Source organism: Pinus tabuliformis, chromosome 5_2, assembly GCF_031772625.1.
Source record: "Pinus tabuliformis cultivar Carrire ecotype Pingquan chromosome 5_2, CPIR1, whole genome shotgun sequence".
NCBI lineage: Eukaryota > Viridiplantae > Streptophyta > Pinopsida > Pinales > Pinaceae > Pinus > Pinus tabuliformis.
Window position 1 is genome coordinate 1,146,723,942 of NC_142306.1, and position 21,935 is coordinate 1,146,745,876.

The following is a 21,935-nucleotide window of genomic DNA, read 5'->3' on the forward strand; positions in this document are numbered from 1 at the left end:
CAAGGCTTTGAAGGAGCGGAACCATTTGATACTTCTTTAAGAAATAGATCCATGTTTTGCGAGAGAAGTCATCCACAAAAATAGTTGTTAGTTTAGGTATGTTCTATGCTTAGAGCAATTTATTTCAATTTTCACAGTTAGCTCAATATCTTTTCCAGATTAGCAATCACATCAGCATTAAAGTAAACTGCAGATAGAACATAAACATAAATCGCAGAAGACAAGCCAAGACAAGAGGACACAAGATGTGGCGCTAGCCATGGACAAACCCCAAAGTGGGGAAACCTTTGATCAATTCTTCTTATATGTTCTTCAATAGTTTAGCAGAGAGAGAGAGAGATAGTACGTTTACAACAGAAGTCAACACTTTGACTTATCTAGATAAGAGCATAGATCATCTCTAAGAAGATGATACATGAGATCAGTTGAACACATGCTGCCTCAACTGATTCTCAAGGGTGACTCCTTCACCAAAACCCATTTCCCCATGGTCCCTAACCCCATTTCCCTGCTCATTGATCACATGAGATGTACTTCCCATGAGTCCGAGACTGCATGGGTAGGATACCTCGACAAGAGAACTAATCATCTTGTCCACAGGAGAATGAATCATCATGTCCCATAGTTTCCATGGGAGAACAAATCATCCCATCCCACAGTTGCCATGGGAGAACTAATCATCCCGGCCCACAGGATAACTAATCATCGTGTTCCACAGTTGCCATGGGAGAACTAATCATCCCAGCCCACAGGAGAACTAATCATCCTGTTCCACAGTTTCCATGGGAGAACTAATCATCCCAGCCCACAAGAGAACTAATCATCCTGTTCCACAGTCGCCACAGGGTATCATAGGGGAAGGTTGAACCTGTCACCCTGTACATAGTGCACCACCAGGGGAGGGTGAATTTCCCTGTGGTTGTATGTCGCTCTAAGAAGTACCCTTCGCCCCCTGGAGCTCCCAGAGCTCAATGTGTGCATCATACATGACCCTCATAAGAGGGTCTCTGAACGACACCAAGTCGTTCTCGGAAAGTCAAGAATTTGACCTTTCCCCAGGGCTTTGACAAAATGTCTGTGACCTGTACATTAGTCTCAATGTGATGGAGCCTCCTCGCTCATTAACTTACCATATCCCAGATAAGGCAATATCTGATGTCTATTTGCTGCAGCAATCATTGAATACAAGATTCCTCAATAATCTAATCCCCCCTCTGGTTGTCACAGAGAATCACAGTGGTATTCATCATGTGTACAAACAGCTCACTGAAGAGCTTCCACAACTAGGCAGCTTCACACGAGATCATACTCGTAGCTATGTATTCGGTCTCGGCGGTGCTTATAGCAACTGACTTCTGCTTCCTGATCATCCATGATATCAAAGCAGAATCCAAAGAGAGCCAGCACTGAGAAGTTCTCTAGTGATCCTCCACACTGCTTGCCCAGTCAGCATTCAAATAATCATGCAGTTTCATATTTCCGGCAGTGTATCTCAATCCATGAGAGATTGATCTCAAAAGATTCTTGGCACCAATCTAGTGAGGCTCAACCAAATATGAGCTCACCATGCTAACTGCAAAACATATATCCGGACGGAAGTTCACCAAGAACATCAATGCAAATGATTTTATGAAACTCAGAGGCATTTCCCAAATCTATTCCGACATCATCACCATATAACTTCTGAAAGTTAAGATCCTCGAGGTAGTCACGGGCTTGCAGTTTACCATTCCACATCTGGAATACAACTCCCTCTTACTTCTACAAGTGAGAGGGTCTGCACCTGTTTGAAATAGGTCGTCCTCAGAAGGTGCTAGTATGAGGGGTTTATCATCCACAACCTTCAAACAATGGTTTGGATCGGCTTCACTCTTAGTGAATCTCAGCTTCATCTGACAGCCATCAATGCTCTCATACTATGCTCGGGGTGTTTTGCTTCAAGCCACAAAGGGATTTCTTCCACCTATATATCTGAGATTCTTGATCATGAATCTCAAACTCCTCGGGTTGTTCCAAACTTGTGGACCTGCTACATGAGGGGAATGGTCCCCTTGTAGGACTTTCCTTCAGTACATCTCAGATATGTACCTTCATGCTCTTCTTGAATTCAGGCATCCCTGTCATCATCTGACTCACATCGGGTAGGGCCCCATAAGTAGACCTCTGGTGTTATAGATGAGATATGTCAATTGACATGATCCCCAATGGACCATCCTACAACTTGGTACAAATTGCCAACCCTGAACCCAAAAACATCTTTGAAAATTATATTTTCAAACATGTACCTTTCCATCGATGAGTGCCACCCTATAACCTTTGATTTACATTGCCAAAATGGACACCAAGTTCTTCTTGCGATCAGGTACATAAAAGAGATTTTGTAAATGAATCGAGTTACCCTCATTCAATTGAGGGGTAACATTCCCTACACCCTTTCTGGGATAGGTGGCATCAGCTCCAAGTATAATCCCACGATTGTTTCCATCTCTACCAAATTAGAAAGTGCATCCTTCTATCCAATGAAGTGCCATGAAGCACTACAATCAATAAGCCAGATTCCCAAAGAATCTGAAGGAGAGGGCCAATACAAGATAATGCTTCTCTATCTTATCAAAAACAACATTTGATTCTTCATACGTGGGGTTCCTTGCTTTCTTTGAAGAGTCGGCCATTTCCTTGATGACTTGCATTGCCTGTCATTCCTTTGATCATTGAAGATGTCCCTGAAATGATTATTATCTTCATCAAGAGATGTGTCTTTGCCATTCGAACACTCCTTCGCATAATGGTCGAACTTATTACAACCAAGGCATCTGCCTTTCCTTCCACCCTTAGATCCGGACTTCCCAATGAAGTGATCTTTAGGTAGGCCATCAGAAACTTCCGCTGCGCCATTCTCATAATATTCTCTGCTTCGACTTCACCCTCGGTGAATTGAAGAGGGATGACAAATCCACTGATCATTTTGTCCTTTCCCAACTGTCTTCGGTGATTGCTCTTTCACTCTTGCTTGGGCATTGTCTTCACCTCAGCTCTGATACCATGTTAGTTTAGGTATGTTCTATGCTTAGAGCAATTTATTTCAATTTTCACAGTTAGCTCAATATCTTTTCCAGATTAGCAATCACATCAGCATTAAAGTAAACTTCATATAGAACAAAAACATAAATCGCAGAAGACAAGCCAAGACGAGGACACAAGATGTGGCGCTAGCCAGGGACAAACCCCAATGTGGGGAAACCCTTGATTAATTCTTCTTATATGTTCTTCAACAGTTCAGCAGAGAGAGAGAGAGAGATAGTACATTTACAACAGAAGTCAACACTTTGACTTATCTAGATAAGAGCATAGATCATCTCTAAGAAGATGATACATGAAATTAATGGAAGACATGCTGCTTCAACTGATTCTCCAAGATGACTCCTTCACCTATCATTGTGCTGCAGTTCGTCATCATGCTGCACCCATCATCACTATGCTATATCTCATCATACTTCGTTAATCATGACTGTACCCATCACTGTACTGCATTATGTGCCATTGTTGCACCATGTTGCCATACTAACCTATGTGTTGGTTGCACCTTGCTTGCTTGTTGTCCCTTGCTTTCTTGTTGTCCCTAGCATGCTTGTTGTCCTTAGCATGCTTGTTGTCCCTAGCATGCTTGTTGTTGCATGCTAGTTGTACCCATACATGCTTGTCCCTTGCATGTTGCTCTCCTTTGGAGACAAATGCTCCGGCTGAAACCCCGGATAAACACTCCAACAGTTCCGGCTATTCCCCGCAATTCTGGCTTCTGCCCTCTACGTCAGCTTTCCCAGCAGTTCCGGCTTCTGCCCTCTGCGTCAACTTTCCCAGCAGTTCCAGCTTCTGCCCTCTGCGTCAGCTTTCCCGGTTGTTCCAGCAGTTCCCGACAGTTTCCGCTACTCTCGGCAATTCCGGCTTCTGCCCTTTGTGTCAGCTTTCCGGCAATTCCGACTTCTGCCCTCTGTGTCAGCTTTCCCAGCAGTTCCGGCAATTCCGGCTTCTGCCCTCTGCATCAACTTTCTTGGCAGTTCCGGTTGTTCCTGGCAATTCCAACTTCTGCCCTCTGCATCAACTTTCCCGACAGTTCCGGCTTTTGCCCTCTACGTTAGCGTTCCCGACAAATCCGACTTTTGCCCTCCACATCAGCTTTCTCGACTATTCCGGCAGTTCTGATTGTTCCCGACAATTTCAGCTTCTGCCCTCTACGTTAGCTTTCCCGGCAGTTCTAGCTTCTGCCCTCTAGATTAGGGCAGCGTTATCCCTTAGGATCTCTCCTCCTACTAAAACCCAAAGACAAGTAGAGAGGAAGAGATCCCAAGTGTGTTGAAATGACTTGAAGGCCACCTCTATTTATACTAAAACGTTGAACACAAGGGGGGTTTATTTGGTTGTTGGCCAACCTTGACGAATTGTCCCATAACACAAATAAATTCATATCTCCATGAATACTTATCAGAATCGGATGATCTTTAGATCAATCCTACACCTCTCGATGAGAGGGATCCAAAAAAAAATCAGCTTCCATTAATAAGATGACCTACATGTAGTTTGGCCCTAGTTGCCAATTTTAACAATAGCATAGTACAAAAATCCACCTAAAGATGTCACAGGCAACATACCCGATAGATCGCAATGGACCAATTGAAAAATATTAGTGGTTTTAGTCTCACTTGAGGGGAATGGTCCCCTTGTACGTTTTCCACCTTCACATCCCTAACAAACACCTTCATGAGTTAAGTTGAATTCGGACATCCTTGTGACCATCTTCCTTACATCGAGTAAGGCTTTAAAATGAAGGTGAGCAAATCTTCGGTGCCATAATTTGAATTGAAGAGAAGTATCACAATTCATTTGCTCCAATGGACTTCTTCTAATCTGATAGAGACCTTCAACCCTGAATCCAAGAGTGAATGCATCTCTTGGGTTCCTTTGCCAAATACGAACCTTCCCATCAATGAATCTCACCTTAAAACCTTTGTTTTCCATCGCAGAAATAGAAACGAAGTTCTTTTTCAGATCAGGTACATATAACACTTCTTGCAAATGAAGAGTTTGACCTTGATATAAGTGAAGAGTAACAGTGCCAATTCCTTTCACAAGATAAGTGGCATTATCCCCAAGTATAATCTCCATATGCGTCTTCTTTTCAACCAAGCTAGAGAGGGCTTCCTTGTACCCAGAGAAGTGCCTTGAGTCACCACTATCAATCAACCAATGGTCCAATGTATCTGAAGGACAGGCGGTGGAGAGGGCATAAATAAGATAAAATTATTTTTGTTTTACAACATTAACTTCATCATACCTAGAGTTTCTTGACTTCTTAGGAGGACGACCACTTCCATTTCGAGCAAGGGGAGCAATCCTCTTTCCTTTGTTATTGAATTTGTTGTTCCTTTGATTGCCATTGCCCTTGAAGTTGTTGTTATTATTGTCATCGTCTCCTGGAGTATCGTTCTTGAGAGGACACTCCCTAGCGAAGTGGCCAAACCTATTACAATTGAAGCACCTTCCTTTTCTTCCTTCTTTGAATCTCAACTTGGACCCTTATGCTTGATTCCTTGGACCGGCATTGTTCCTTCTCTTAGAATGAGTGGAGAAGGCAGTAGGATTGTTTCCAGTTGAGGGCTTGTCTCTTTCTTGAGTGCATCTGGCCAATAGTTCATCAAATCTTGAAATCCTGTCATTGTTGAGAATGGTAGTGTTGAACACATCCCAATCTCTTGTAAGGCCCCCAAGTGAAATAAGAGAGAGCTCCCAGTCACCAATGACTTCACCAATAGATCGGAGATCATTCTTGATCTCAATAATCCTCCTGAAATAGGATTGGATGGATTCTCCTCTAGCCATATTGATATATTTCAACTTGTTCTTGAGAAAGAGAATTTGATTTGCATTGTTTACTTTGAACATCCCCACCAACTTTTCATACATCTCCTTAGATGTTTCCAAATCACAAATATAGGCAACCAAAAGCTTATGAATAAAATCAACAATAATCTTCTTAGCTTTAACCTCACCTTTTTTGTACTTGGTTTGTGCAGCAACGAATGCAATTGAAGGAGGCTTTGTTATCCTTCCTTTGACATAGTCCATGGCATCATTCTCTTCCAAAGTCAAATCCAAAGTCATCTTCCATGCATGATAGTCGGATTTGTCCTTAAGCTTGTCCTCATATTTGAAGAAAGATGTAGTCGTCATTAGGACTAGCTCTGAGTCCTTGTCAAACAGCTTCCCATAGTGATTGCTTTGCTTCACTCTTTCTTAGGCTTTGTCTTCACCTGAGCTTTGATACCATGTCAATTTTAGATAACAATGGTATGTTCTATGCTTTAGCACAGTTGACTTCAATGTTTATTATCAGCTCAATGACAATTTCCAATCATCTTCAGTAGCAATCACATTAACTTATGCACATTGACAGTAAATGTAGATAGAACCTAAAAACATAAGCAGAAGACAAGCCAAGACAAGAGGACACAAGATGTGGCGGATGCCAGGGACAAACCCCAATGTGGAGAAACTCTTTTATCAAATCTTCTTATTATTCTTCAATAGTTCAGTAGAGAGAGAGAGTACAAATATCAAAAATACATGCCCAAACAGTTATGCCAAATCAACAGTCAATGCAGCCCTGACCAAAAAGTCAATGGTGATCAAAGCTGCCCCACAATGTCCTTCAATCAGCGCGGTCAACAGCATAAGAATGTGGCCTCCAAAGAGGGTCAAAGTCAACCCAAAACAAGTTCGGTCAACCCAGTCAAAGTCTATTGTAATTATGCAATGGAATCAGAAAGTCAACACTGCAGCCAACATGGTCAAATTGTCCCCAATCACCCCAAATTTCGTGTGAAAGAATGCGGTCTGCAAAGATCAAAATTCTGCCCCCAAAACAGAAGTCAACGCAAGGTCAAACTGCCCAAGTCAACGTTGGTCAACGCTGCCCTAATCTCTGAAATTTTCGGCCTCCAAAACCAATCTAGAAATCTGCCTTCCTTCCACACGTGCGAAGAAGACAGTCTCCAAGTTGTATGAACCAATCAAGAGAGGAGAGAGAAAATCATGTGATGAGATGAGTGATGTCCAAATGAGAGAAGAGTCACTCCTGTTTATACAATTCGTTGAGGGTGAGGAAACACATCCATTGGGCTTTATCAGCCTACATTTGACTAAGGCCAACCTTGATAATTTGACCATGAGAAAGAATAAATTCAAAATTCCATTTCTGCTTGTCATAAAGAGATGATCTTTATATCAAAATTGTATCTCTCGGATAGAGGAATCCAATCCAATAATCAACTCCATCATATGAGTTGTCATAAGGTGGAAGTTGGCCCTAGTTTCCAATTTTAACAAGCAATGTAGGGAAAGGGGGATGGTAATATCTCTTTCAAATTAATTGACATAAGGAGGACGAAATAGCCTATCCAACCTCATAGGCTATACGAAATAGCCTATCCAACCCCGTAGGCTGTACTCTTTGATAAAGGGGGAAACCCATTATCCAATCTTATGGGGCAACATCGGGGAAATTTGAGGTAGCTAGGGCAAAGATATCTGAATTGGGAGCTACACTTGTAACCCCTCACATTAGATTAAGGAGAAGAGAGACCCATTAGGAATCTAGAAATAAAGAAGAGATGGAATCATTTTCTCATCATTAAATTGGATTGAGATATCTCTGTTTTCTTGAGTTGAGGCTCTGAGGGTTTTAAGACCCCTTCTTCTAGATTAGTTTCATTGGAGGTGATCCCACCCTAGCTAATCCCCTTTCTTTGATTAGTTTTGGTGGTGAGAGATTCCACCCTAGCTAATCTCCTCTCTTTTCTCACTTTTGTTGCAGCCTATGTCTTGAGTCATTTCTTTTCCGGTTTGTCAAGCAAAGAGATTTCCTTGTAGTTTTTCTTGGTCTACAAGCACTAGAGCAGCAGAGGTCTTTCCTATGGTTTGCCTGGTCTGATTTCTGAGGCAGCAAGACTTTCTCTGTGGATTCATGTGGTTCATCCAACCTCCGAACGATTGACTGAGAGAAATTAAGGCAGTGGGAGGTCTCCTCTGAAGCAAAAGTAGGGCAGCGAGATGTTTGAGGGTTCTGTCAGGAGGCTGCAGCCACAGGACTGACGTATAGCCACAGGCTGGAGCTCTAATGACATGCGGCCAGCAAGATAGTGATTCGTAGCGGATGGAAAGGGCAATCTGAATCAAAGTCTGTTACAAGCTTACCTGAAGCACATCACTGGAACAGCAAGGTCCCAGTTGGCAACTGCAGGGGTGACTGGAAGTCTTACAGTCCAATAAATAGTAAGTTGCTAGTAATCGGAGAACTGGAGTTAATTGTGTAGTGTTTCATGCTATCAGGACTGTCCTCAGCATCGCACAGCCATAGGATGAACTCATTAAACAGCTGGAATTGTATTAGTGAATCATAGTATTGCTACTGTTAAGAGAACTGCCATTGTTATAGACTCAGAACTGTTGACCAGAATTAGTTGTTAAACTGAACTGTTATGAGTTATTGATTGTGTTGTGGAATCTACTGTTCAAGTATATTGCCGTATATTACCTCTGCCTGGATGTTGAAAGGGATTCTTTGAATAGGCAATACAACTTACCTTGCAAATAAACCCTAAGGCCAAAATCCCCTTGGGACATTACACTAAGTTATAAATTCCTGGTATATCTAGCTTGCGAATTGTTGGATATACTCTTGGTGTTATAGTGGTAGCCACGCTTGCTGACTGTTGGATATACTCTTGGTGTTATAGTGGTAGCCACTAGGTTTGATCTTGGGCCTCACCCAGATTACTCCAACAAGTTACCAATTCATCATGGTTAAAAAAAAAAACATTGTTATAGTTGATAAATAAATAAACAAGGGAGCATTAGCTATGCTGTATCTAACAACATATAATATATTCTATTCATCTCTATGTAATTTGTTTACTGTTTAAATTTTCAATTTTTCTAGCATGTAGAAATCGTTGCATCAACTAAATGGATTTTGTTCATTTTTATTCGATCGAGTTGATGTGTATCTATTGGTCTGCGAGTGTAACAAAGCCTAGACTCACCAATTTTCTGTATTTCTTTATCATTGGTAAAATTAATAACTATAATCATTACAGAGGTCTTCTATCTAGGTTTCTGTGAGTATTTTCTGCAGAATCCTCAGTAATGGTTGTAGTTTATGTGTAATCAATCGAAGTTAATTAAGCTTGTAAAGTTAATAATTAGACTTTTGCGCCCTATCTAATGGAGTTAAGAGCAAATGATGTATAAGATGTAAATTTTTACTTTTCAGGTAGGGTGAGAACTACGATTAAGTCTTTCGCTTGTTGATTTGGGGTTTGTCAAGGCCTTTGCTCTGGGTAAGTGTATTATAAGCCTGTTAATCGAAGCAGATGTTTCGCTCAAGGGCATAAACACAGGCAAAATTGCGTAGGGCGCTAGAAGCAAATAGTTTCCGGGTTCAATACAAGCTTTAAGGTCCATAATAAACTTGAGGCTCGTTTTTAAACGTGTGTGTATGTAGACTTTCCAAATTTACTTTCATTTTCTTATCTCAAGAATCATGCCAAATGATCGAGCCACATTGGTAACCTATGCCAGAAAAGCATTATTCGTTGTAAATTTCTAAGCTGTGATAGAAACATCGAGATACCCTTTCACCAGTTACTTAGAGAGCTGAGGTTTTGGCACATAAACCGTGGCTACCAACCACGGATCATGACTACAAATACTAAACCCTAAATGCTGAGTAAAGCCCAGATAATGTGAATAAATTTCTTAAGGGAAGAAAAATGTACCGATCGAAAAGCAGCTCTTTGCTCCATCCGTTTGCGATGATTTCTTCCCCGGACGCTGCCCTCGTTTGGCCGACTGTGTGGTATGGGCTCACCGGGAGTGTACTGAATCCAGTAGTATGGACCTGCATCATTCAATTCCACCCCAACAACAGAGACCCCGATTTTTTTAATGCCTCTTGCAAAGGGCCCATAATATATTACACTATATCCACGACAATCGAACAAGTAATCTCGTTGGCCACGGAAGCGCCAAATGAATACGATAAATACATGATTGAACCCACGGCAATGGGTGACCGTAACTCTCACCTTTCGGTCTCAGGTAGGCTCGTTTATTGCGCTTCTTCATGCATGGCCTCCGCTTGGGCAGACGCTCATCTCCCAGGCTATGGAACCCCTCGTTCTTCACATTCCATGGTGCGCAACGACCAAGGATCGATTCCCTCGGGAACCTGTTTTTTACTAACTCTAGGGATATGGGGGGAAGAACATTGGGCTTTCGCGATGAAATGCAATTGACCTGAGACCAGGTTCCTACAAATCGGTCAAATGAAGGCCTGCAAATCGGACTCGATGCAAAGGAGATTTGTGAGAAAATAGATGAAGATTGTAACGGGGAGGAGTTGATGCCCGCGCGTGCCAGCAACTTTTGCACTGCTTTTCCCGCTGCCATTACGGCCTCTAGAAGATTATCAGAGAATAGCAAATCGCTATGTCTAATTAGTTACCACGTTCGAATTCGAGCTGCCATTTCAGACTGTACATAATTATCACGAGAATAGCAGATCATGTATTGTAAGTTACCAAGTTCGACTGTGAACACACTTCAATAAGAAAAACAAACAAAATTTAAATTGGATCTTCTGTAAAAAATATAGACTCCAAAATTTTTGGTGCATACCTCTTAATGCAAATTCCTGAATTTCCCTGGTTAAATATTACTGGGAGGGTTTTCTTGTTAAACAGTACTAAGGGTGAGACACGTTTAACTTCAACTTAGATTACTTGCAAGGAAAGTAGGTGTTGAAAAAAAATAACGATGAACCATTTAAATGATTAAAACTAAATTTCAAAGGGGTTGAATTTAGTTATCGGAAGTGGTGTGTTTTTCATTATTAGGTGAGGTTTATCATAAGGTTTTAGCATGAAGTGTTAGGGCTACATTGGTGGTTGAATGGTGGGTTATATATAATAGATTATATTAAATGATTTTATGATTTGTATGAGTGAATTAAAAAAAAAAAAAAAATTAAAGTGAAATTTTATTAGTATAATTGGTTTTTAGTGGTTTTGTTTTATATGTAATTAGTTTGAAACTTCACAATAATTTGAAAGGAGAAATTTAAAATTTAGCCATGTTAAAAGTTGGTGTGGTTCAGGCTTAATGCAACCGTTAGATGATTTTAATGGCTTAGATGTCCCAGGATCGTTGTTTCGCAGACCACATGTTAGTCGTGCAAGTCGAGGACACACTAACAAACAAATAAAATAATAAAAAATATATGAGCAAGAAATTGAATGATAATTGTATTTAGTTTCATGTATGGGATTAAGGTTAAATGTTACTACAACTATATGATTTCACTAGAGGCATCCTCGATGATAACCATAAGGGACATTTGCTTTTTTGTGAATATTATCTCAATTGCAACTACCTTTTCGCATTGGAGTATGACTTGAAACTACTTTCAATTAGCTAAGAGCTTATCTTCCTCTAATATAAAGATACAGATTAATGGCTAATGAATTCGAAGTGGCATGGCTCCTAGAACCCACATATGTACACTATAATGTGTAAAGAAAATGACACCAAGAGTATATGCTCCAAAATCCTTCAAAGGGGAAATTATATTAATAAACCATTTCGTGAGTGCGCTTTTATTATACAATTAGTTCCATGTATATAATAATAGGTGATCATAGCATCTATGACATAATTAGATAATTAGTTCAAACCATGTGCATAACTATCTCCATGATATCTCTTTAAATCTTTTCACGAATCTCTCAATATGTCATCATCTATCACTCTATTCTCCAAATCTCTTATTCTTATGTAGATGTATAGAGTTAGTGTACATCACTACAAACTAACATATTACTTAGACATTTTTCATAATCACAATTAGGGTTTTTTCCTTCATAATCCCCTTTAATATATGCTTGTGATTCCAATATGTGATCATTGTCTTCTTTGGTCCTATTTTATGCTCCTTACCTTCATTGCTCTTAGCTTCAACATCAATGTAACTACCCCTCCCACATTTACCCAAATTCACAAGCTCGCCAACGTAAACATGAGATGAGTGTCATTATGATATGACCCGACCTCCAAGTTCCAGTTATGGAAGTGGGGCTGATAAACCGAAAGCTTATTGATACCCCTTAGGAGCACTAGATCACCCATAAGTTAGTCCACAACCTCTCGTGACCAAACCTTGAGCTAGAACATCTTTTTCACAAGCATAAACCCCAACTGCACCCGCAACATAGCATGCATGCAGTTATGAACCTCAAACTGCACTCATAAATGTGCTTCCATGCGGTTATGACTCAAAACTCAAGTTCAGTGCCAGCGGTTCCAAGATTTGAGCCATTTTTCTAGGCTAGCGTCCATATCACTACCCATAACTACCTGTAACTTTCCAAAAACATAAAAAAAGATTCTAAAAATGCTAGCCATTCAGAACTCAAGCAAGAACTTGACCTAGATGTAACAGCCCCTGGTTGATTTCCATGTTAAAAAAAAAACCCAAGGTCATGGGACACTATTCCAAATTGAATGGTGGGCACAACATCCTGGTGGGTGTCACTTCAGTTTATTTATGGCTAAGGAAAATGGCAAAGGCAAAGTGGCAATAATTGGAATTTTATTTAAGAAATAAAGGAAAATAGGAGAAAAGGAAGGTGAAGGGTCACAAATTTGCATGAGAGGGAAATTGAAGGAAAAATTAAGAAAATAGAGGCCTTAATGATAAAAAGGATTATGAGGATCAGTTCGTGACCTTTTGATAGTTTTGGATGGAGCCCTCTTCTATTTTCTCACTCTCTCATACTCTTGCACACCTAGAGTTTCTTGGAGCATTGAGGCATACTTTGGATTTGGAGAAAGAAGGCAAACGAAAAGCAAGAAAGCATAAGGGGACAGCAGGATTAGCGGCTACAACTAGATTGCTTTGCAAGTATCAAGTTGCATGTATGATTTCCTTGCTAGTTTTGGTATGCATGGTACATGCATGTGGTTTCTTGGATATGTGTTGTCATTGGCATGGAGATTTGCCTGGATTGACAGTGGTTTTACCTAGCCTTGCCATTTCCTGGATAGCCATGGTGTTGTGGGTTTTTCACTTGTTTTTTTTTATTAGTGCTCAGGTTCCTTATGGTTGTGGATTGAATTATTAGTTCTTGTAGCCTTGGTTGGACAAATGCTCTAGAGCCCTAGAACAACTTGGGTTGAGTTACTAGTCCTGGAGCCTTGGTTTGACAAACGCTCTAGAGCCCTGTGGCAGTTGTGGGTTGAGTTACTAGTCCTAGATTTGGGTTGGAACAGACGCTCTAGAGCCTAGAAAACTTGGGTAGAGGCCAATATGGTTGGTGTTAGTGATGTCCAGTCATGAGGTGGAATCACTGGTTGAGTGTTAAGGTGGATTGGCCTCTGGAAGCCCTGGTTTGCTTTTGGTTGGTTTATTCCATGAGATCTCACATTCATGGTTGGAATATGGCACGGGGGTGATTGGCTGAAAGAAAGATTTGGTTCAACCCAACCTATGGTCGGGTGGTACATGGAAGTCCCTAAATTGGTTGGCATTTTCATATGTTAATAAGAGGTATTTTCTATTGTGATCTATGAGCATATGTATTGATTATGATCGTGAAATTATGGTTGAGTTACCATGGGTTATATGTTGGTTATGTGATGTATATTACTTATGGCTCTTGACATGTTTTAATGTATGTATAAATGGTTGATGAATGCATGGACTAGCAAATGTTATTTTAGCTATTATGAGAGGGTATTAGACCTTCTTGGTGAATGTAAAATAAGTTTCAAACCCCTATGTTTAATTATGCATTCATGACCTGTAGCTTACATGTATGCCATTTGTTTGACAAAATGACTGTCATGGTTAGGTCTAGTTAGGTCAAGTCCTTGATTAAGTTTTGTGTTAGAGGGTCTGTCATTGTGACATTTATTCTTTTGGAAAGTCTCATAAAGTTCTAACCAGTTTTCTGCAGTCTAACCCTAAAAAGGTGGCACATATCTCTCGGTTGCAGGATCGAAACTGAGAAATTGGGACTGCAGTTGCTACCTTGTCGGCTTATGCATGTGACTATAGGCCTACAGTCACATGGATGTAGGCTTATGCATGTGAATGGAAACCTAGGTCAGTGAAAAGTTGTTTAGCTTAGGGTTTGGGCACCTTGAGTGGTTGTTTAGCTCTTGGGGGTCCTGTAGCTCTTGAGGAAGGTCATTCAAGTGTTGGTTTGTTGATTACACTTCCTTAATTATACTTAGGAGGTTGAGTCATATCATAGTAACTCTTCATCACATATTTACCCCGATGGACCGGTGAACTTAAGTAAGTGTGGGAGAAGATGGTTACAGGGTGGTATTGAGCATGGTTCAAACACTTGGACTAAATAGGCGAAATATTTTGTCATGCATGCATGTTAGTTGTTTGTGTTGTTATGCATGCATTGTGATGGTCATTATTGTGGTCTTGTGTCATATGATGTTGTTGGTATGTTGTGAGGCTGACATTTTGTCGAGATAGAGCAAGAGATGCAAATCATTAGAGCTATGTTGCAGCACTCGACCTTGGAGTAACAACAGATCATCATACAAGTTTATATGTTTGGCATGCAGGTATGTTGGCTAATGGTTGTTATAAGCATTACAGTTATGTACATGACTGTCATTCTATTATTGTTGTGGTTACATGCATGATAGAGGCTAATTAGTCATTGTGATCATATGCACGTGTGTCGGTTAGTCATGCATGGTAGTTAATTTGTTGTCATGTACATTATAGTCATAAGCATGATTATTATGATCACTGCATTTAAGATCTTGATGTTATATGTACCATGCTAATCTAGATTGCCCTGTGCAGATGGTCATGGTTATGATATTCAGGTATGTGTCGATATATTTGTCATATTGTGTCATATTAATTTAGTATGACTTGTGCAGATGTGATAGCCTCCCTTGAGATACATTGTGGTATGAGTTTGATTATGTTTCTATTTAGTTTATCTATCATGGTATGTTTAAAGGTTGTTTGAATGTTTGATTAATTGCATGATATGAGTATGTGTCTAGAAGATTGCATTAAGAAATGATCTTGTTTATGTGTTGAGACAAATGATATGCACTTGAGAGTAGGTGGGTGCTAGTTGTAGTATTATGACTAATGATTGTGAGTTGATTATGACATGACTGATAGTCTTGGTAAAGGTTGATTTCAAATTAATAGACCTGATGTTTTGAACTTTGGAACATGTGACTGACATGTGTGAACAATTGCAAGGCAACAAGCTTGGTATTAGCGTGAAAAGGTAATAGTTAATTTATTTATATAACTAACAGTTGGGTGATGTGGCAGTACATAATAAGACTCAATTGCAACAAATTAAATAGGTCAAAGAAAGGAATTGGGTGAGAATTCCTTTGCCTGTGTTTGAAAACTGCAATTCCAAATGAATGAGTGCTTTGCATGAATATAGGAAGTCTTCTTAACCTTTATTTTGTCTAACATTATGTGGATATGTGTTATAGTCATGAACATGTATTTGACAAGTATATTAGCTAGTTTCTAGTTATAGTTGGATTCTCAAGTGAATTTGAATCCCTTTAGAGATGCATGGATGTGTTCAGTTACAAGGCAACCTTCTTGCCATAATGAGGTAAGGTAACTAGTATGTTGATATGTTTATTTAGGAACTGACACTTGTGTGTATATGGCAGTGTGATGCAGGGGATTGCATGGAAAAAGAGACTGCCATGAAATCGTGAAGAAGGCTTAGGTTGCTTACTAGGTGACAATTTGTTTACGAGAGCAAAGCCATTGATACCATACAAACTGATTGGGTTCTAAATATAAAGTTGCAATACGTACCTTTTGTGTGTTTTGCACATTATGGAGATCAAAATATTGCTCCATCTGTAGTATCCATGTTACTGGATCCTTGCCATCAAACTTCCTCATATCGATCTTTGGAATATGGTGGGTCTTCAATCCAATGTTAGATTTTATGAAATCATGATTAAATTTTCTTTTGTTCTCATCATGAGTTTCCTCTACTACCTTTTCGCCATTAGGAAGCCTTTCTTGTAGCAAATTTGTCAAACCTTCCTTCAAACCTTCCATGTTGCCTTTCATTTTTGCTTCTATACCATCGATCTTAGCTTCCATGCCATTCTTCAAACCATTGATCTTAGCTTTGATTCCATTATTCAAACCATTCATCTTAGCTTCCGTTACTTTTTGTGAGAGCGAAATTTGTTGCACTTGGTCTCGTAATTTTGATATATCATGTTGCATTTCTTTAGCTTCTTCATGTGTCATGGTAGAGATTTCAGGTTGCTTACTAGGTGTTTCCATTTTATTTCTTTGGGGCATCAATTAATGATAATTATGCTTCATTATGCCCTTTGAATCACTTCAAACTATTTTTTCAAACAAAACTTATGCAAATTTTTAAAAACTACACACCTTTTTTTCGCTTTGTAGGAGCTCGATATTGAATCTATTGTATCTCTATAATTTTAGATCTATAAGGTCTAAAATTTCATCCTATGGTAGCCCTCTAAGTCTTCTTATAACCCCACAAATGACCAAGATTGGATTCTTCAAGAAAGAGTTATGCAAAATCTCCCACGATGACCTAATTATTTACTAGTTCAATAGAACGAAGTTGTATAGGATGCCACATGTCAGTGTTTCAACCTTCCACCCTTAAATTAATACACCAAAAACTGCATTCCATGCACTTTTAGCCACTTTTTACAAAATTCAAATATGATGCTTGAAATGCAAGTTATGACGATTTTCCCTATGTCACTTGTTTGAGACGGAATTATGGAGCCCACAAAAACCCTAACTTCCTTGGAGCATATTTGTGAAACTATAGAGAACCAAGATCTGAAATTTTTACACGAAGTTCTTGATGATTTCAGATACATGTGGTAAAAATTTCAGCTTTTGAATGATGGTTTTCCCTAGGTCACCTATTTGAGGCAAAATTTTGGAGCCCGAAACAACCTTAACTTCCTCAGAGCATATCTCCGAAAATATAGCGAACCAAGATCTGAAATTTTTACACGAATTTCTTCGAGATTTTGGTTCCACGTGGTAAAAATTTCATCTTTGAAGCCTTGTCGAAAAAAAAATTATAGCAAAAATTCCAAGATGACATGTTTGAAGAAGCGAAACCCTAGAATCCAAAGCTCTGGTACCAAATGTTATGCAACCAACTCACAAAATAGAAGAAGAGATAGATTAATGAATTCAAAATTAGGCTCTTCGAGGGGGGAACCTATTTTACATTACACAAATGAACAATTCTTAGATGATTCAAATGATAAAATCTCCTTTCTATATATAGGAGCCTAAGGGGTCACAATATAATCAGAGTTGACATAACAATAATAATGTAAGGACATAACAATAACAATAGTGGGTTTCTATGGAGCACAATAATAACAATATGGGGACTACATGGGCACAAAAACAACAATAAGGGGGCTACACTAACAATAACAATGAGGGAATACACTAGTATTATAGGGACCTAACACTGGATTGCTCGAGGGACTGTGTAGCAAAGAAGGGAAGGTTGGGGAATACATTGATTTTGGTCGTTAGCATTGCCAGATGGAATCATAAGCACATTGGGAGTGTTCCTTGAAGCAATGAGTCAGTAATTGTTCACTGAGAGGACAAGTGGCGCAAGGATTGTAGCATTGGACATTGGATCCAAACTTTGATTTTGGTCGTGGAATTTGTATTTCCTTGGAAGGGGGTGAATCCTGGTACTACCTTGAGGGTGGAACTGTGAGCCTCTAGATTCCCTTGTTGTTGATGCTGGCATCGCATCCTTTTATTTGCTGGTTGAGAAAATTTGCATGCGTATATGTGTATATTGTTGTAAATATTGTATCGGGTTGTGTTATAAAGCTTCGTAGACATTATGGTTATTTATTGGTTGAATCAAATGTGTATGAGTGTATATGTGGTTGTTACTGTAAATACCGTAATGAGTTGTGTTATAAAGCTCCAGTAAACAATATGATTGTCATGTGTTTCGGCAGGATGTCATTGTAAATACTGCAACAAGTTGTGTTATAAAACTTCATGGACAATATGTTTTGCTTTCAACAGTTTGTTGGCCATAGGTGTCATAGAACATTGAGGATGGTGTTCCCCTGGGGGGTTCTGTAACAACCCCTGGTTGATTTCGATGTAAAAAAATATAAGACCAAGGTCATGGGACATGTATTTCAAGTTGAATGATGGGAAAAACATCATAGTGGGTGTCACTTGTCAAAGGCAAAGTGGTAATAATTGGCATTTTATCTATGAAATAAAGAAAAATAGGAGAAAAGGAAGGTGAAAGGTCACATATTTGCATGAGAGGGGGATTGAAGGAAAATGAAGAAAATAGAGGCCTCAATGATAAAAAAGGCTTATGAGGATCAATTCATGGCCTTTTGACAGTTTTGGATGGAACTCTCTTTTATTTTTTCACTCTCTCATACTCTTGCACACCTAGAGTTTCTTGGAACATTGTGGCATACTTGGGATTTGGAGAAAGAAGGCAAAAGAAAAGCAGGAAGTGCAAGGGGGCAGCAGGATCAACTGCCACAACTAGATTGCTTTGCATGTATGATTTCCTTGCTAGTTTTGGCACACATGGTACATGCATGTGGTTTCTTGGATATGTGTTGTCATTGGCATGGAGGTTTGCCTAGATTGAAAATGGTTTTGCCTAGCCTTGCCGTTTCTTAGATAGACATGGCATTGCATGTTTTTCCACTTGTTGTTTCTAATTGGTGCTTAGGTTCCTTGTGGCTATGGGTTAAGTTACTAGTTCCTAGATCCTTGGTTGGACAAATGCTTTGGAGGCATGGAAAAACTTGGGTTGAGTTATTAGTCCTTAAGCCTTTATTTGACAAATGCTCTGGAGCCCTTGGTGCGTTGAGTTACTAGTCCTCGAGCCTTAGTTGAACAAACGCTCTGGAGCCTTGCGACAGCTGTGGGTTGAGTTTCTAGTCTTGGAGTCAGGTTGGCACAAATGCTCTGGAGCCCTAAACAGCTTGGGTAAAGACCGATATGGTTGGTGTTAATGATGTCCGACCATGAGGTGGAATCATTAGTTGAGGGTTGAGGTGGATTGGCCTTTAGAAGCCCCTACCAATACAAACCCAATACACCTTCCCAATTTAAAAACCCCCTAGTTCCACTAGGTATTGTAGGTATCCAATTTTCCATTAGCAATTTTATACCCCTTTACATTTTTTCATTAACTTTGAACTCCTTTGTTTATACCTGTCAATATAAAAACCCTTTACCCCCTATATATCCCCCAATATATTATGTCATTTTTTCCTCAATATATATCCCCCAATATGAACCCACGTGGTATGGTATTGCTCCCCAGTGAAGCCCCCGTGCCATCCCCCCTAATTTCCATGGAGTAAGCCATGAAGGTCCTGAAACATTTCTTTTTGAGTTTGAAGTCTTGTGTAGATCTTATGACTATTTGCTTGATTCTAAAGAATTTAAATTGTTTCCAGCTACTCTTAAAGACGGAGCACTTAGATGGTTTATGGGATTAGGAACACATACCATAAGCACATGGGAAGAAACGAAAAACGTGTTCTTAGAAAAATACAAAGATTATTGTATGCCTCATAACCTTAAAGATGGAGTCTTTAAAATGATACAAAAAGAGGATGAAAATTTTGAAAAATTGGTTGAAATATTTGCTTATAAGGTTAAACGGGCTAAGATGCATAATCTAGAGGAAGAAACTCTGAAAGTTCTTTTGCTAAGAACCATTAGAGATGAGTGGGTAGATCTTCTCAATTTAATGGACAAAGGAGATGTTTCTCAGTTATCATTTAGAGAAATTTGTGAACTGTGTACACACATTTCAAGAGGAAAGGCTAGAACTGGGAAAAATCCAAGAGACCCTGTTATGTCTAGGATTAATAAATCCGCAACTGGGACAATAAGTAGAGCAGAAATAGACAATTTGCTTGACAACTTCAAAATAGATGTTTTAGGGAATATTATTGAACAAATAGATACCCTTAAGCTTCAAAACAAGCAAAAAGATGAAAATGTTGCATTATCAATTTTTTGTCCTAGATGCATAAAGAAACATGCTCTAAGAGAATGCCCTCTTGATAGTGTATAAATATGTGCTATATGTTTAGAAAGTCATATAACAAAGGAATGCCCTTCAATCCCTGAACTTAAATCAGTCTTGCAAAATGAAGCTGAAACAAGCCAAGCTGAGTCACTTTGTTTTATTAGTAAAAGGCCATGGTCACCACAAAAGCCAAACATAGTACAAGGTAATAATCCTCAATACTAATCATATACACACCCTCATAACAATTGGAATACTACAATGCCTTGGCAGAATTGGCAACCTCAAAATCCATTATGACACATGGTTGGTAGTATCCTCCTAGAAATCCTTAGTATAATCAATTTCAACAACCATTTATCCCATATCAACCTCCATATTATCCTCCTCAATCAAACTCATTTCCACAATATCAAATTCAAACTCAACCTTCTAATCAATCACTTCCATTACCATCCACATCATACCCCCAAAAAACCAATCAACTACTTGCTCAGCCACTTCCAAATCCAAATAATAAAAGTTCACAACTTGTTTACAATATAGAAGGTCATAGGTTCCAAGTTTGCATGATAACTCCACTAGATCTAAATAATGTCAAACTTAGATCTGGTAGAGTTTGGAAAAGAATCTACCATCTATTTTCATTCAGGAATCTGGAGAGGATGAACTCCTTGAGAAAGAAACATATCTCAATCAAGAAGAAATTCCTCAGAAAGAAAGCACCCCTATACATGATACTTCAATAAACTCAACTCTCGTTGTTGAACAACCTTTTGTTTATGTTCAAAATCCACCTTTTCCTAAAAGGCTAAAATTTACAAAGGAGTAGAAAAACAAATTGTGTTGCCTAAATATGATATGTTAGATGAACTAAAGAATGTTTGCGTCAAATTCCTTTGTTACAAGCTATAAGGGAAATACCAATATTTGCAAAGACAATCAGGGAGTTAAGTATTAAAAAACCAGGAAGAAAAATAAGTTAAAAAAATCCAGTTAGTTGGAAAAATTGTAGATGTTATGATGGGAAAACCAACAATTCAGAAATATCTAAATCCAGGTAGTCCCATTGTAAATACACACATTAATGGTATCGAGATTCCAAACACTATGATCGATTTAGGAGCAGCTACCAATATCATGCGTAAACAAACTATGGATTAATTAAATCTTTCTAATCCTCAATACACAACAACATTACTACAGTTAGCAGATAGATCTGTTATCAAACTAGATGGTGTGTTAGAAGATGTATCTGTCTCCTTAGATTCTTGGGAATAACCTATTGATTTTATGATTTTAACTCCCAATAATAGTTTAGGAGGACACCCATTGATTATAGGCAGACCCTGCTTAGCTACAACTGATGCTTTTATAAGTTGTAGATCTGGTGATATGTTTATCTCTAATGGAAGCTATACTAAAAAATTCACACTATATCCTCCTGCAAAAACAACAATAGAAGTAGAAAGTGACGTTTGGGTAGATAGTGATAACGAAGACTTTGATATACAACCAATATTTGCTACTTCACAAATAGATGAAGAAGATCAATTTTTAATTTAATGAATAATAATGATTCTTCCTCATATTGTGAACAAGACTAAAATTTCAATAACAATGCAATGTTGAATATTTGTCATCTCATCAAATGGCTTTACATTCTATGGAAAAATTTGGCAATTCTTTAATAGAAATCTTTCCAGGAAAAACTTTGAATATTAA

General features: G+C 38.9%; 1 protein-coding gene across 2 annotated transcripts in view; it reads right to left on the minus strand.

Moving 5' to 3' along the window:
- Nucleotides 1-10,878, minus strand: part of LOC149163230 (uncharacterized) — a 48,629-nt gene extending 37,751 nt beyond the window's left edge. Inside the window, exons 1-3 of one of the 2 annotated variants that reach the window (XM_089437579.1) lie at nt 10,732-10,878; nt 10,140-10,587; nt 9,831-9,952 (exon numbers count right to left, since the gene is read on the minus strand). In XM_089437579.1, coding sequence (XP_089293705.1) covers nt 9,831-9,952; nt 10,140-10,503 — 486 coding nt within the window. In that variant the 5' untranslated portion in view covers nt 10,504-10,587; nt 10,732-10,878. The remainder of the gene's footprint in view (nt 1-9,830; nt 9,953-10,139; nt 10,588-10,731) is intronic. The other variant, XM_089437580.1, reaches the window with a different exon arrangement.
- Between the last annotated feature and the right edge of the window lie 11,057 nt (nt 10,879-21,935).